The sequence below is a fragment of the Cyprinodon tularosa genome, unplaced genomic scaffold (genome assembly GCF_016077235.1).
Source record: "Cyprinodon tularosa strain WSP-4 unplaced genomic scaffold, ASM1607723v1 ctg93, whole genome shotgun sequence".
Lineage (NCBI taxonomy): Eukaryota > Metazoa > Chordata > Actinopteri > Cyprinodontiformes > Cyprinodontidae > Cyprinodon > Cyprinodon tularosa.
The window spans coordinates 520,538-533,543 of NW_024039707.1; the positions used below are offsets into that span (position 1 = coordinate 520,538).

General features: G+C 36.7%; 1 protein-coding gene across 1 annotated transcript; it reads right to left on the minus strand.

The window, feature by feature from the left end:
• Positions 1–35: 35 nt before the first annotated feature.
• On the minus strand, positions 36–10,810 carry LOC119776371 (golgin subfamily A member 6-like protein 22). Its single transcript, XM_038274754.1, has 6 exons — positions 10,744–10,810; positions 8,143–8,393; positions 5,487–5,628; positions 5,156–5,399; positions 3,893–3,993; positions 36–225 (listed from the first exon to the last, which is right to left on the minus strand). The coding sequence occupies exons 1-6, from the start codon at positions 10,800–10,802 to the stop codon at positions 36–38; spliced, it is 987 nt and encodes a 328-aa protein (XP_038130682.1). The 5' UTR covers positions 10,803–10,810.
• Between the last annotated feature and the right edge of the window lie 2,196 nt (positions 10,811–13,006).

Here is a 13,006-nt window from a genome sequence, read left to right on the forward strand (position 1 = left end):
CATCTTTTTTTAAGCTATTTTATTTTTTAGCCGAGTTATCTTTTTACCTCCAGTATGTGTCTCACAGTGATGGCTGCCTCCTCCTTCAATTCTTCCAGATGCCTCCTCTTGATGCTCAGTCCCTCTAATTCCTCCTGCAGCTGTTTTGCGGTGGCCTCTTCCTGGTGGTACACCTCAAGCGCTTTGCTGATTCTTTTACTGAAATCATAGCCATCATTATCTAAGCTTTGGTTGAACATGATATAACGTTTGATAACAAAATTATGCTGATCTCAAATAAACATCAGTATAAGGTTGCATCTAAAAGCCTGCAGACTTAATGGATAACTGAACGAATACATCTTTACGATACCAATGTTAAAAAAAATGATATTTCTCTAAATGGAAGTAAAAGCCCCTGAGGCACCCCTAAAGATCAGAACAGCTAAAGCAGGTTTTTCAGTTAGGAATGACAATTACAGCTTAGATATTACACCGGAAACAATGATTTTGTGAAGAACTCTCAAAAGCAGCTGGGAAAAATTGACTTCTTAGTACAAGTCTAAATGAATCCTCAGGCCTCTTAAACAGATTTTTATTTTATTTCCCATAGAAATATTAGGGTGCAACTTCGCTTTGTTATTCTGAATTAATGCCACAATTAACTTAACTCTTTATCATAAACAAATATTTATGAAATATGTGATTGTTTTATACCTTCAATTCAAATTTAAAGATAATTGCACCTGTTTACAGGGGCCTGTGTCCTTTGATCACAATAAAAGCATATCGAAAGTTTGCAACTGAAATACTGTCAAGATTTAATTTTTTCTTTGTAGTGAATGCCAATATTAGGTACAGTCCTTGCCCTACCAAGCAAGTATGCTTACAGTGAGGAAAATAAGTATTTCAACACCCTGCTAGTTTGCAAGTTCTCCCACTTAGAAATCATGGAGGGGTCTGAAATTGTCATTGTAGGTGTATATCCACTGTGAGAAACAATAAAAAAAAAAAAGAAAAAAGAAAAAACAGAAATCACAAGACCTGTTAATCTGCCTTCAAAATGTCCTCCTCTACTCCATTTATTATCATAAATTAGATGCAGCTGTTTGTGGTTGTTAGCTGCATAAAGACACCTGTCCACCCCATACAATCAGAAAGAATCCAACTACTAACATGGCCAAGACCAAACAGCTGTCCAAAGACATTAGAGACAAAATTGTACAAGTCCACAAAGCTGGAAAGGGTTAATGGGAAATTGCCAAGCACCTTGGTGAAAAAAGGTCCACTGTTGGAACAATCATTAGGAAATGGAAGAAGCTAAACAGGATTGTCAGTCTCCCTCAGACTGGGGCTCTATGCAAGATCTCATCTGGTGGGGTCTCCATGATCCTAAGAAAGGTGAGAAATCAGCCCAGAATTACACGGGAGGAGCTGGTCAATGACCTGAAAAGAGCTAGAACCACTGTTTCCAAGGTTACTGTTGGTAATACACTGAGATGTCATGGTTTGAAATCATACATGGCATGGAAGTTTCCTCTGCTTAAAGCAGCACATGTCAAGGCCAATCTTAAGTGTGTCAATGACCATTTGGGTGATCCAGAGGAGTCATGGGAGAAAGTCATGGGGTCATATGAGACTAAAATATAACTTTTTGCCCATCATTCCAATAACCAGGTTTGGAGGAAGAAGAATGATGAGTACAATCCCAATAACACTATCCCTACTGTGTAGCAAAAAACATGGGACAAGATTTTCTATGAGACTGCACTGTATTAAGGAACGGATAATCGGGCCATGTACTGCCAGATTTTGGGGAACAACCTGCCTTCCTTCGAGATAGTCAACACACTGACACAAATACAGACCAATGAAATGAAATCCTAGCATTTAACCAATCCCCTTGGGGAGCAGCGGGCTACCATTGTGCAGCGCCCAGGGAGCAGTGTTTTGACACTCTGACACTCTGGGTCTTGCTCAGGGACCCAGAGTGTTCCAGTCCAGAGGTTCTGAGTGGGGCTTGAACTCAGAACCTCTTGATTCCAAGCCGAAGCCCTAACTACTAGGCTGCCACTTCCCCTTCTACGGTTTGAAACCATTACTGGCCTGTACTTATATAGCGCTTTTTCAAGTCAGGAGACCTGACCAAAGCGCTTTACACTACATTCAGTCATTCACCCATTCACGCACACACTAATCTCCTTCCCTCAGTTAGAGCATTGAAGAAGCTGGGTCTTCCAACATGACCCGAAGCACACCGCCAGGATTAACAAGGAGTGACCCTGTAAGAACAGAGGTCAAACGTGGCCTACCAAGTCTCCAGACACTGCAATACAGAATCTTTGGAGGGATCTTAAACTCTGTGTTTCTCAAAAACAGCCCAAAAACCTGACTTGTCTAGAGAAGATCTGTGTGGAGGAGTTTAAAATCCCTCCTGCAGTGTGTGCAAACCTGGTTGAAAAACTATAGGAAACGTTTGACCTCTGATATAAACAAAGGCTACTGTACCAAATATTAACAATGATTTCCTGAGGTGTTCAAATACTTATTTGCAGCTGTATCATACAAAAACACACATTGTGATTTCTGGATTTTCTTTTTTAGATTATGTCTCTCACAGTGGACATGCACCTACGATGATAATTTCAGACCCCTCCATGATTTCTAAGTGGGAGACTTTGCAAAACAGTAGGGTGTTCAAATACCTATTTTCCTCACTGTACAGTTGGTATTACTCTGTCTTAAATGGATATATAGACTACTAATTAAAATTCATTTTTGGACATTGATCAAATAACAAATTATGAACAGATTTTGAATTAGAGAATAAAGGATAATAGAAGCCAATCAACACAGCTGTTTGACATTCTTTGTCATTAAGAGGGTCAAAGGGCACAAACATAATGCCACATCTTGAACACAGATATCTCCATTAAGCCTAAAATGTACATCAGACACTTTTTTACAATATCATAACAACTTAAAACATTCAGGGAAAACAGAGGCTTAAATTGGAACCATTTGGACTAAAATCTATTAATCTAATGGACAGTTGAGTCATTACAACAGCATTGTTAAAATCACAGGGAGAATAATGGCTGATTATTACGTCATTTTACAAGATTCAAATTACTTCTTATTCAAAAGATTTAAATTAGGTTTTTTTCTATTCCATTGGACCGCTGATATGAAAAACCTAACTTTTAGCTATTACCTGAATTATATGTCTGGATATATTATCTGTGTAGTTAAGCAACATATTGATACTAGTGTTGTATTAAAGGTATAGTGAAGGATTTTTGCAAATTTTTGAAAAGACCCATCCTCTCCACTCCAAAAAATGCACATGCACAACCCTGTACCCGCTCCCAAAAGAGAAACGCCTAAAAACGGTTGAGAACATGCACAAGCCCATTTCTCCTTGTGCACGCTCTGTTTAAAAGTTGCTGTTTGCATCGCTCATACAAGCTTACTTTCCAAAAGAAGATTTGCAATTTTTCCACAAGTCAGACTCACCACCGGAAAGGTATAACTGTAGGTATTGAAATGCTCAGTTAGAGAGAGCTCTATCTCCCTCCGTCCAATTATATATTTTAACACAATCCTAGAAAGAAGGGTTTTAGAAAAAAAAGCTACTATATCAGTAACATACACTCTTAAAAAAACACTGTTTCCGGGTATGCTGCTCTATTTAAGACTTTACAAAGATCAATGTGAATGCCTCTACCAGGTTACATCTTTACCATGGAAGCTGATAATTAATGAGCTAAGCTGCAGGAATCAGTGTCCCCCTCCTTAAGGTAAAAAGTTCATAGCATTTAGCCTGCTGTATTTGGATGCTAACGCAGAAAGCTCATTAAAACCTGTCCTCATTGTTAAGTTTGAGCTGTAGAAACAAAAGATTCAACATTACCTTAAAATTTCATTCTCAGCCCAGATGATGTCCTGCCCTTTTATCAATTCAATTTTTTCCACTTCGAGTTCCTGACATTTCTCCATGAGAGGCTCAATATCCTAAAAAGAAGGACAATAAAGATTTTGCTACTACTGTAAGTAGAGGGAATGTGTAACCCTTTTTGGGATGTATGGAGAAAATGCATTCATAACACAAAACAGGTTGATCAAATCCACCTTACATATTGAAACATTAAACATAGTCAATTTTATCAGTGATAGAGGGGTCAAAATTGCACCTCAGTACATCTCAGATAAAAAAAATAATAGAATCAGAAAAAACGTATTTTTGAAGAATCATAATCACAAGAAACATAAGACTTAAGGTATCCTAAATTTCTGCAGGATAATAGTATAGCAGCTTTGAAGAGCTGCCAAGCTAATCTGATTAGTTATATTATTAGATCAGATTAGTTACTCGGTCCAATTGTGATGGGCGAAAAAGACCTAAAAATGTTGTCCTGATACTGTATCGTATCAGACATCCATCCTACCCATCCAAACATTTTTTATCTCTGCTGGGAAGAGGCAGGGTACACCCTGGACAGGTCGACAACAAAGAGATAAACAGGACAAACAACTATCCACACACTCACACCTAAGGAGAATTTAGAGAAGCCACTAAACCCAACAGTCATGTTTGTAGACTGTGGGAGGAAGCCGGAGTACCTGGAGAGAACCCATGCATGCACAGGGAGAACATGCAAACTATAACAAGACCCTTGGCCAGAAATCAAACCCAGAACCTTCTTGATTGCAAGGCAGCCCAGACTGAGCCCCACTGAGAAGCCCAGACATAAGCAGACAAAAAAGTACCTAAAATATCTGCAGTCAAAGCCCAACATACACATAAATTGTCTTTAAAAACACATTATTTGAAATAGGCTCCTTCAGGACGGCTATAACATTCAGATGGTTGGGTCTGAATTTATTACGGGTCCATCCTCCCTCCTATCAAAGGTTAAAGCTGGTAAGGGTGAAGGGGGTATTTTTGCCAAGCTGGTTGTCTTCCCTCAGGTTATAACATTTCATAATCAGGAAATAATATTTTTAGGTCAAAACTGATCCTTTACGTGATGAAGACCCCAGGTTTGTTAAGCCAAATATTCCCTTTGAATAGAGTAAACACAAAAACACCAAAGACTCTGAAATAAGATTCATAAATGCAGCTGTTTAACATTTCCAAATGGTAAAAGTTGAAAACAGATTAGTTCTGACGTACCTTCTCTTCAGCACTTTTTTGAAGACTCAGACTGGTAATCTTCCTCATAAGGCCACGATTCATGTACTTTAAATATTCTTTTCTGCTTTGCAAGTAACCTAACTTCTTCAGAATGCAGTTAAGGATCTCCGGGGACTGCAGAGCTTCGGATAGCTTCCTGTTGCATGCTCTCACCATTTCAAAGGGGTTTTCCAATTTAGTTTTCTCAAGATTCTCCTTTAAAACCGGTAAGGACTGGGATATCCTGTGTTTTGACAACAAATCAAGAGGAAAAAATTCATTAAGGGCCAAAAAGAGACCAGATAAGCTTGATATTTATTTCAAACTTTACTTTTCAAAGTCCAACTTTAGCCTGTGACTAGTAGCTTCTTGCTCTGCTATCTCCTTCCTAAGCAGTTCATTGTAATGTTCTTCCTCAAACACCCTCTGCCTTAGCTCCGCAGTGAGTTTCTCATTCTCCTCCAAATCAACGACTAAAAGAAAGAAAACGAGTGCATAAACAGAAACAAATGCCCACGGAGACAAGGCAGACAATTACCAGCTGGAGGTCACAAGAAAAGACACAATATAATAATATTGTAAAAACGTAAGAGGTATACTTATTTAATTATGATACTGTGTGTTATTGTTGTCTTAAAAAAAAACAGTGCTTGTCTCAAAAAACATGTTTTCTCTATGTTCAGTTGATTTGCTTATGTTTTTAAATGGAATATTTCTCATTTTGACCTAAATATGCCTTCTCTTCTAACTACACTTTGTTTTATCCTTTCCAAGTTTTGTTTTGTCCTTTGTGCTGTACAGGTTATCTGCTAAACTATATTCCTTTTATGTTATTTTATCTCGTCTTGTAGGTTTTTTGTCTGCCAATATTAAGCCCCAAATTTTCTTCAGTGTAACATATTTAGCTTAATTTCAGACAAAAATGACTCAACTGATTACAAACTGTTGTTTTAAAATTATAATGTTATTTGAAGAGGTAAAAAAGCTCCAAACAAACCTGGCTATGTTTACAAAAAAAGCCTCTACGCTATAGTTATAATCATAAAAACAATTTTGGGGATAATTTGCTGCATTTCAAGAACAGACCATCATTACTGACCATCAAACATGGCAGTGGTAGTGTGATGTCTGGGCTATTTAACAGCTTCAATACCAGGACAACCTGCTATAATTGATAGGACCATGAGACCATTTATCAACAGAGGTGAAAAACATTAGAAAAAGAAACTTTGAACCAAAAATGGAAGGAATCAGAATCCAGTTAGCAGAGCTACACCAACATGCAGCCACCTTAAGCAGCGCAATTCTAGAATATTTTTATATTACATCTCAGGGATGGAGGGTTTAGGCTGTGGAGTCCATTATTTCTCAGACATTTTTAGATTTTCTTTTAACCAGGTTTTCTTTGTCTGACATTGTATTTATATTAGTTTGATGGTCTGGAGCCTTCTAGTGTGTCAGAAAAGACACCACTGAGAAAATCTGCAGAGGGGGTGAATGCTTTTTTTTTTGTTTGTTTGTTTATTAATTTTTGGTTTCATAACAACAACAAAAGATAACAAAGAGCAGAACAAAAGCTCAGCAGTGCAGTCCAAATGAGACAGAAAAAGATAAAAATAAAAAAGGGGGGGTGCTTACTTTCATCATGATATTGTCCACATCTAAACATTTATGAATGCCCGTAACAGAATAGTAGACACGCGTTCTTCAGCATAATCCAAAAAGGGACTCCATATGCGTCCAAAAATGTCAGTCTTAGAGTGGAGGAGGCACGTTAGGAAATCAAGAGAGATATGTTCCAAATCAAGTTTCTTCCATCCAAAAATACTGGGAGTGTCACAGTCTTGGTTTGTTAGTCCCTGTTTTCTTGGTTTTCCATTTGTTGTCCTCTGCTGCCCTCTTGTGTCCTCTTTCCCTAGCTCTGTTTTCTGCTCTGCCCTCACCTGTTTTCAATCCCCTCGTTAGCCCTCTCTTTGTCTCTGTCCCCTTTAAAAGCCTCCCTCTTCAGTTCCTGTTTGCTGGATCCTCGTCTAACGTCTGTCTGCGTACCTCGTCTCTCCCTGGCTCCTAGAGTTTGGTTTTCCCCTGATGTCTCCCTGGTTCTGGTTCGTCTGTTATTTCTGTTGGATTTTTGATTCCTGCCTCAGTTCCTGTAAACCTCATTAAACCCACCTAAATTCACCTCTGCCTACTTGCCTCTGCATTTGGGTCCTCCCAACCAACATCAAACCTTGACAGGGAGATTTATTAGAGAGCCAATGTAACAAGATATTCTTACTCTTGTGTTGATTTTGGATATGTTTATTTGGTAGACCAAGGAGAAAAGACACTGGATCAAGATCAATGTTGGTTTTGATGATTTTACTAGTCTCAATCAAAATAGACTTCCAGTATGACTGGATCTTGGGGCATAACCAAAGACAGTGTGTGAGGCCGCCTTCATGTAGGTGTCCCAGGTTTAAACTTAGACACCCGGTGTGGGGCCAAGTGAGCTCTATGTAGTAATTTATGTTGCAATGCCCAGGAGCGATTACAGATAGTAATTTTTTTGGCCGAGTTCCAAATACTGCTCCACACTTCATTGGTAATCTCGATATTCAGCTCTCCTCCCCAGGCCTGGGCCAGAGTTGGTAAGTGACACTTATGACATTTTAATATTTTATAGCATATACTTAGTGACACTTCACAAGTACCAAATAACTATTTCTATATGCCCGAAACCTCTGTGTCTGAATGCTTTTTTTTATGCACTGCATATAGCTTCAATTTGTGACCAAAGTCAAATCAAGAATCTCCATAATTCTGGTCCATAATTTACTTGAGTCAAGATCCATTTATTTTAAAGAACTTTGTCTTAAAAAAATGTAATTGTAAATACAACTGAATGGCAAATATTAAAGAGATTCACAACAAATGGTTTGCAGATATTGAAATTACGATTTGAAACTTAGTGCAGCTTTACATCTAAGTATTGTGAACAGTCTCACCCTGATTCTTTATCTTGGACTGCAGCTGATTGATCCGTTCCTCCTTCTCCTGCTTCCACTTGCTATGGGCCTGTCTTTTCTCCTCAAGCTGAATATTCGGTTTCGGAGACTTGCACTTTTTCTTTTCTTTGTTTGCCGCCAAAGTGGTTCTCAGAAAATCATTGTTCTCTTTCTGTTTCTTCTCCTGCATCTTTAAATTCTCAAGGAGCACTTTATTCTCCTTCTTCAGCTCCATGCAAATTAGGTAGTATCTGTAGAAAAAAAGAAGAACATGATGTTATCCTGTTTAATTTATAGAAGGAATTTTAGAAAAAAACACTGTATGAAACTTTGAATGGATGGTATGAAGGTTAGATGTTGGGATAAGCAATGCTTTAAAACATCATGCGGAAATATGGGCGCATTTTATACTCTTCTATGTTTGTTTGAAGTGAAAGAATTAAACCTGCAATGATAGAAAAAGGTGAGGTTTGAAATTGCCAGCACCTACACCATGATTGGTTTATTGGTTATATGTTAAGCAATTATCTTATGCGCACAGTGCATTTATACATTTTTACATGTTTAAAACGAAAATAGAAATAGAATTTGGCCATTTAATGATTTAAAATATTTTCAAATCATCTACATCTATATAGCTTCATGTATTTCACATAACAGCATATGCTGTCAGATACATACAATTATTTTCTATTTAACCTAAATTAATTTAGGTTTACCAGTTCACAATATAAGCCACAAAGTTGTCTATGGTTTTAAAGATGAAAACAAAATTTTAATTCCCACACACACTTTTTTTTACTACTAAACTAACTTATTTTGCATAAATATAGAATAACTTTGCTATAGATATAGAGGCATCTTCTCTCAACATCCCGTAAACCTAAACCATGTCTGGCCGTTTCAACATCCATGGAATAACAGTATAAGAAAAGCTGAGTTTATTTTTTAAAATAAAGGTGTTTTTACTGGTTGGCACACTGCTGCTAAAATTCAATGTGGGAATAATTCTGTGTTGAACATGTGCACGCATGCATATTGGAACAATGTATGCTGATCTGATTATAGACATAATACAAGAGTTATATCATATATTACGTTATCTTTTGTGTTAAATCTATGGATCTGACAGCATATGCTGTTCTGACAGAACACCATATGTAAACATAATATCTAACATAATTTTTTTTTTTAAATGGTGAGTTAAATTCCCTTCCTGCGTTTAAATTCATACACAGCCTCATTCACTGTGTACAGAAGTACGGAAGAGGATTAGGGCCACTGAAAAAAAAAAAAAAAAAGTTAACTGATTTTTTTTTATTTTATTTCAGTATAGTATGGGGAAAAACTCAGAATTCTGACTTTTTTTATTGTCAGAATTCAGTCAGAATTCTGAGATTAAAGTCAGAATTCTGAGAAAAACGCCAGAATTCTGAGATTAAAGTCAGAATTCTGAGAGAAAAAAGTCAGAATTCTGAGATTGAAGTCAGAGTTCTGAGAGAAAAAAGTCAGAATTCTGAGATTAAAGTCAGAATTCTGAGAGAAAAAAGTCAGAATTCTGAGAAAAACGCCAGAATTCTGAGATTAAAGTCAGAATTCTGAGAGAAAAAAGTCAGAATTCTGAGATTGAAGTCGGAGTTCTGAGAAAAAAAGTCAGAATTCTGAGATTGAAGTCAGAGTTCTGAGAAAAAAAGTCAGAATTCTGAGATTAAAGTCAGAATTCTGAGAGAAAAAAGTCAGAATTCTGAGAAAAACGCCAGAATTCTGAGATTAAAGTCAGAATTCTGAGAGAAAAAAGTCAGAATTCTGAGATTGAAGTCGGAGTTCTGAGAAAAAAAGTCAGAATTCTGAGATTGAAGTCAGAGTTCTGAGAAAAAAAGTCAGAATTCTGAGAAAATTTTCCCATATTAAACTGAAATAGTATCTAAACATTTCTTCAGTGGCCCTAATCCTCTTCCCTAACTGTGTGCGCCTCTACTGTTTTGATGTTTAATTAAACAAGATTGAGTTATGTAGCTATTGTTTAGCTAAACTGTTATTTAATATTTGAAATTATTATGTAGAGTTCAGCCTTAGTTTTAAGTGTATTTAGAGTGTTTTTAATCACTCTCTATCTTGCTGATGTCATATTTGTCTCTTGTACAGCTGGATGGGTGGATATGTGAATTAGGCAATGGCACCCTATAGAAACTTCTAGAAACTTTTAAGGCAGTCTATAGTGAAATCTATGCTAAGAAGGTAATAACAATGGGAGGGGCTGCTTCTTAGACAGAGGGATTCAGATGAGGATTACGCAACACATGCTTTATACAACTTTATGCATGATTGTAATGAAGGAATTTTATTATAACATAGTTACAAGCTTTAAAAAAGTTGATTTTAGAAATATGGGCACTTTAGCATGTTGTCATAGAAACAGCAGAACACTCATACTCATCACTGTTTGTAGTGTTAGCATAACACAATGGTATCTAGTAGATTAGTTTAAGCTTTTTTTATACTCTTTTTTTCCTTTTAAAAATTTGGCCTTTGTTTAAGAAAAATAAAATCTGATCAATCTGAGTAGAAACACTTCATGAAAAAATAAAAAGACAGTTTCACCTCTCCACCTGGTCATTCAAATACTGAAGTTTGTCCATATCTGTGTGTTCTGAACTCATTTTGTCCGTCTTGGTCTCCTATTGTTTCGACTGAATGAAGTACTGTTAACTTGAAATTATTAAAACTGCAAAACTGAAAAAAAAAAACCGCTGCTGTTGTGATGCTACATTTATGGACTTCCCAAAAAATCGGACTGCACAAGACTGCCCAAAAATGTTATTTAAAATAGTGTTTAAAGACTTATCTTTACCAAACCAATGTTATCGTAATGACCAGGCATGCGGTTGTCTTTGCAACCACTACTAACTAAAAGCATTTAAGAAAATAAGACCTTAACTATCCCCCCGCAACCGTAAAAAAGGTATATTGTAATGATGTCATCAAGGTCTCATTCGAAAAATTATTACTTATGAAGAAATTACACCTTTTAAAAAACACTGTCTTTGATTTGTGGTTTTAACTTATTTGTCTAATGAATTTAGCGTTAATCAGTAAAAAAATAAATAAATAAATAAAAACTACAATTTTCGTGGTGATCAATGAGTGCGGGAGCGGCCATTTTTACCCAAATACGGTAACTCCTCACTCCTGACATCTTCCGGCAGTGACGTGACGGTGCGGTAAGCCGTGCGCCATTCTCCCCGCATTACAAGCAAAATCAATCAACTGTATTTGGAAAAACAAAACTCATTACGTAGAAAACTATATTTTAATGACATCAAATTTGGGGTTGCTATTCCAGAAATAAATATTTTACGATCACAAACAAACAACCTGTCTGTGCATTATATCAAGCCTTTGCAAGTGCCTGAATTTACACTGTGAGCGGCTGAGTCAAATACACAAGGACTCACAGGAATTATTATAATTATTAGAACTCCCCAATTTACAAAAAAACAAAACAAAAACATCCAGTTCATAGGAGGGATCAAATAAATAGAATTTAACTTGGAAAGAAATTGGAAGAGATCAGCTGATATCAGAAACAAAGCATGACTTACCTTGCAGAGGTACAAAAGGACAACAATTTTATTTTTAACATATGTCTATAAACACTTAGAAAAGATTACATCATACATACAATCAGTGCCCTTCATGCTGTTCCTCATCTCTTTCTGCTGCTATTATTCAGTCATTTCTGTTCTACCTGTTATTTTAAACACTTTTTTTCAGTCCAATATTTAAATAACCTCAAAATTACTTATATTGCATTTAAAATAATCTGTTCACCTACACCAAACATCCTAGAACTCAATGGTAGAGCAATGGTCCGCTTCCTCATAGTAAGAGTTATACACACCGAGCACCCATTCCATAACCACTTAAAGCGCTCAGAAATCAGACACTTAAATAGAGAAGGGCTGGTTTTTAAAATCTAAGCTTCCTGATAGATTTATTTTGCCATTTATTGTGCATTTGTCCTACGATCATGAACTATATTTAACATCCACGTGTATGGTCTGGATTTCCTTAACATATTAGCCTGTGCGAACAAAATTTCCCTTTATGGGCCTGAATGCCTGTAACAAATATTTATACATCTGACTAAAACCGCAAAAATTATTACAAATTGTTTAAAGCTGATATTTCAGTCAACAGGAATAGACCAGGTGAAGCTACAATAACAGGAAATAGCAGAAAAAGAACATAAAGTTATGGAACCTAAAAACACTGCAGAATACATTAGAGATAGAATGAAGCAGAATGATGAAAAGTGGTCCCCATGTCCTCCAGCAGCCTAAACATATAGCATCATAGATATATGAAAATATATAAGGATGAATGTTTTGGATGAGGTATGACAAAGGTAGAACCCAGTGTCTTTCCCTGATGGGGCCACCTGAGGAGCTAGTTTACAGGTACCTTTTGTACCTGTGCTTCTGTGTCCTGAAACCTCAGTTATCCTTGGCTGAAGGCCGCTCACACTGAGCCTGGTTCTGCTGGAGGTTCCTTCCTCTTTAAAGGAAGTTTTTCTTTTCCGTCACTCTCTGCGTGCTTGGTGTGAGGGATTGCTGAAGGGTCAACGACAAAAATGCATGCAAAAATCATTGCTCCAAGCTCATCCAGTAGGACTGTGTCTTGCAAGTTAATGACCTGATGCAATCAACTGGTTTTCCTTGACTGAAACTTTGAACCAATCTGACTGTATGATCTGGTTTAATTGTCTCCCTAAAGTGCCTTGCAATTACATCTGTTGTGAATTGGCACTATATAAATGAACTTAATCAAATTATGTTTAAAATTCAAAGAGGTGTTTTTTTAC

Coding starts and splice junctions, on each gene's coding strand:
- LOC119776371 (XM_038274754.1), bottom strand. CDS start 10,802: ATGAGTTCAGAACACACAGATATGGACAAACTTCAGTATTTGAATGAC. Junction 5,629..8,142: donor GTCCAAGATAAAGAATCAGG/GTGAGACTGTTC, acceptor TCTTTCTTTTAG/TCGTTGATTTGGAGGAGAAT. Junction 226..3,892: donor GCTGAGAATGAAATTTTAAG/GTAATGTTGAAT, acceptor GTTCAACCAAAG/CTTAGATAATGATGGCTATG.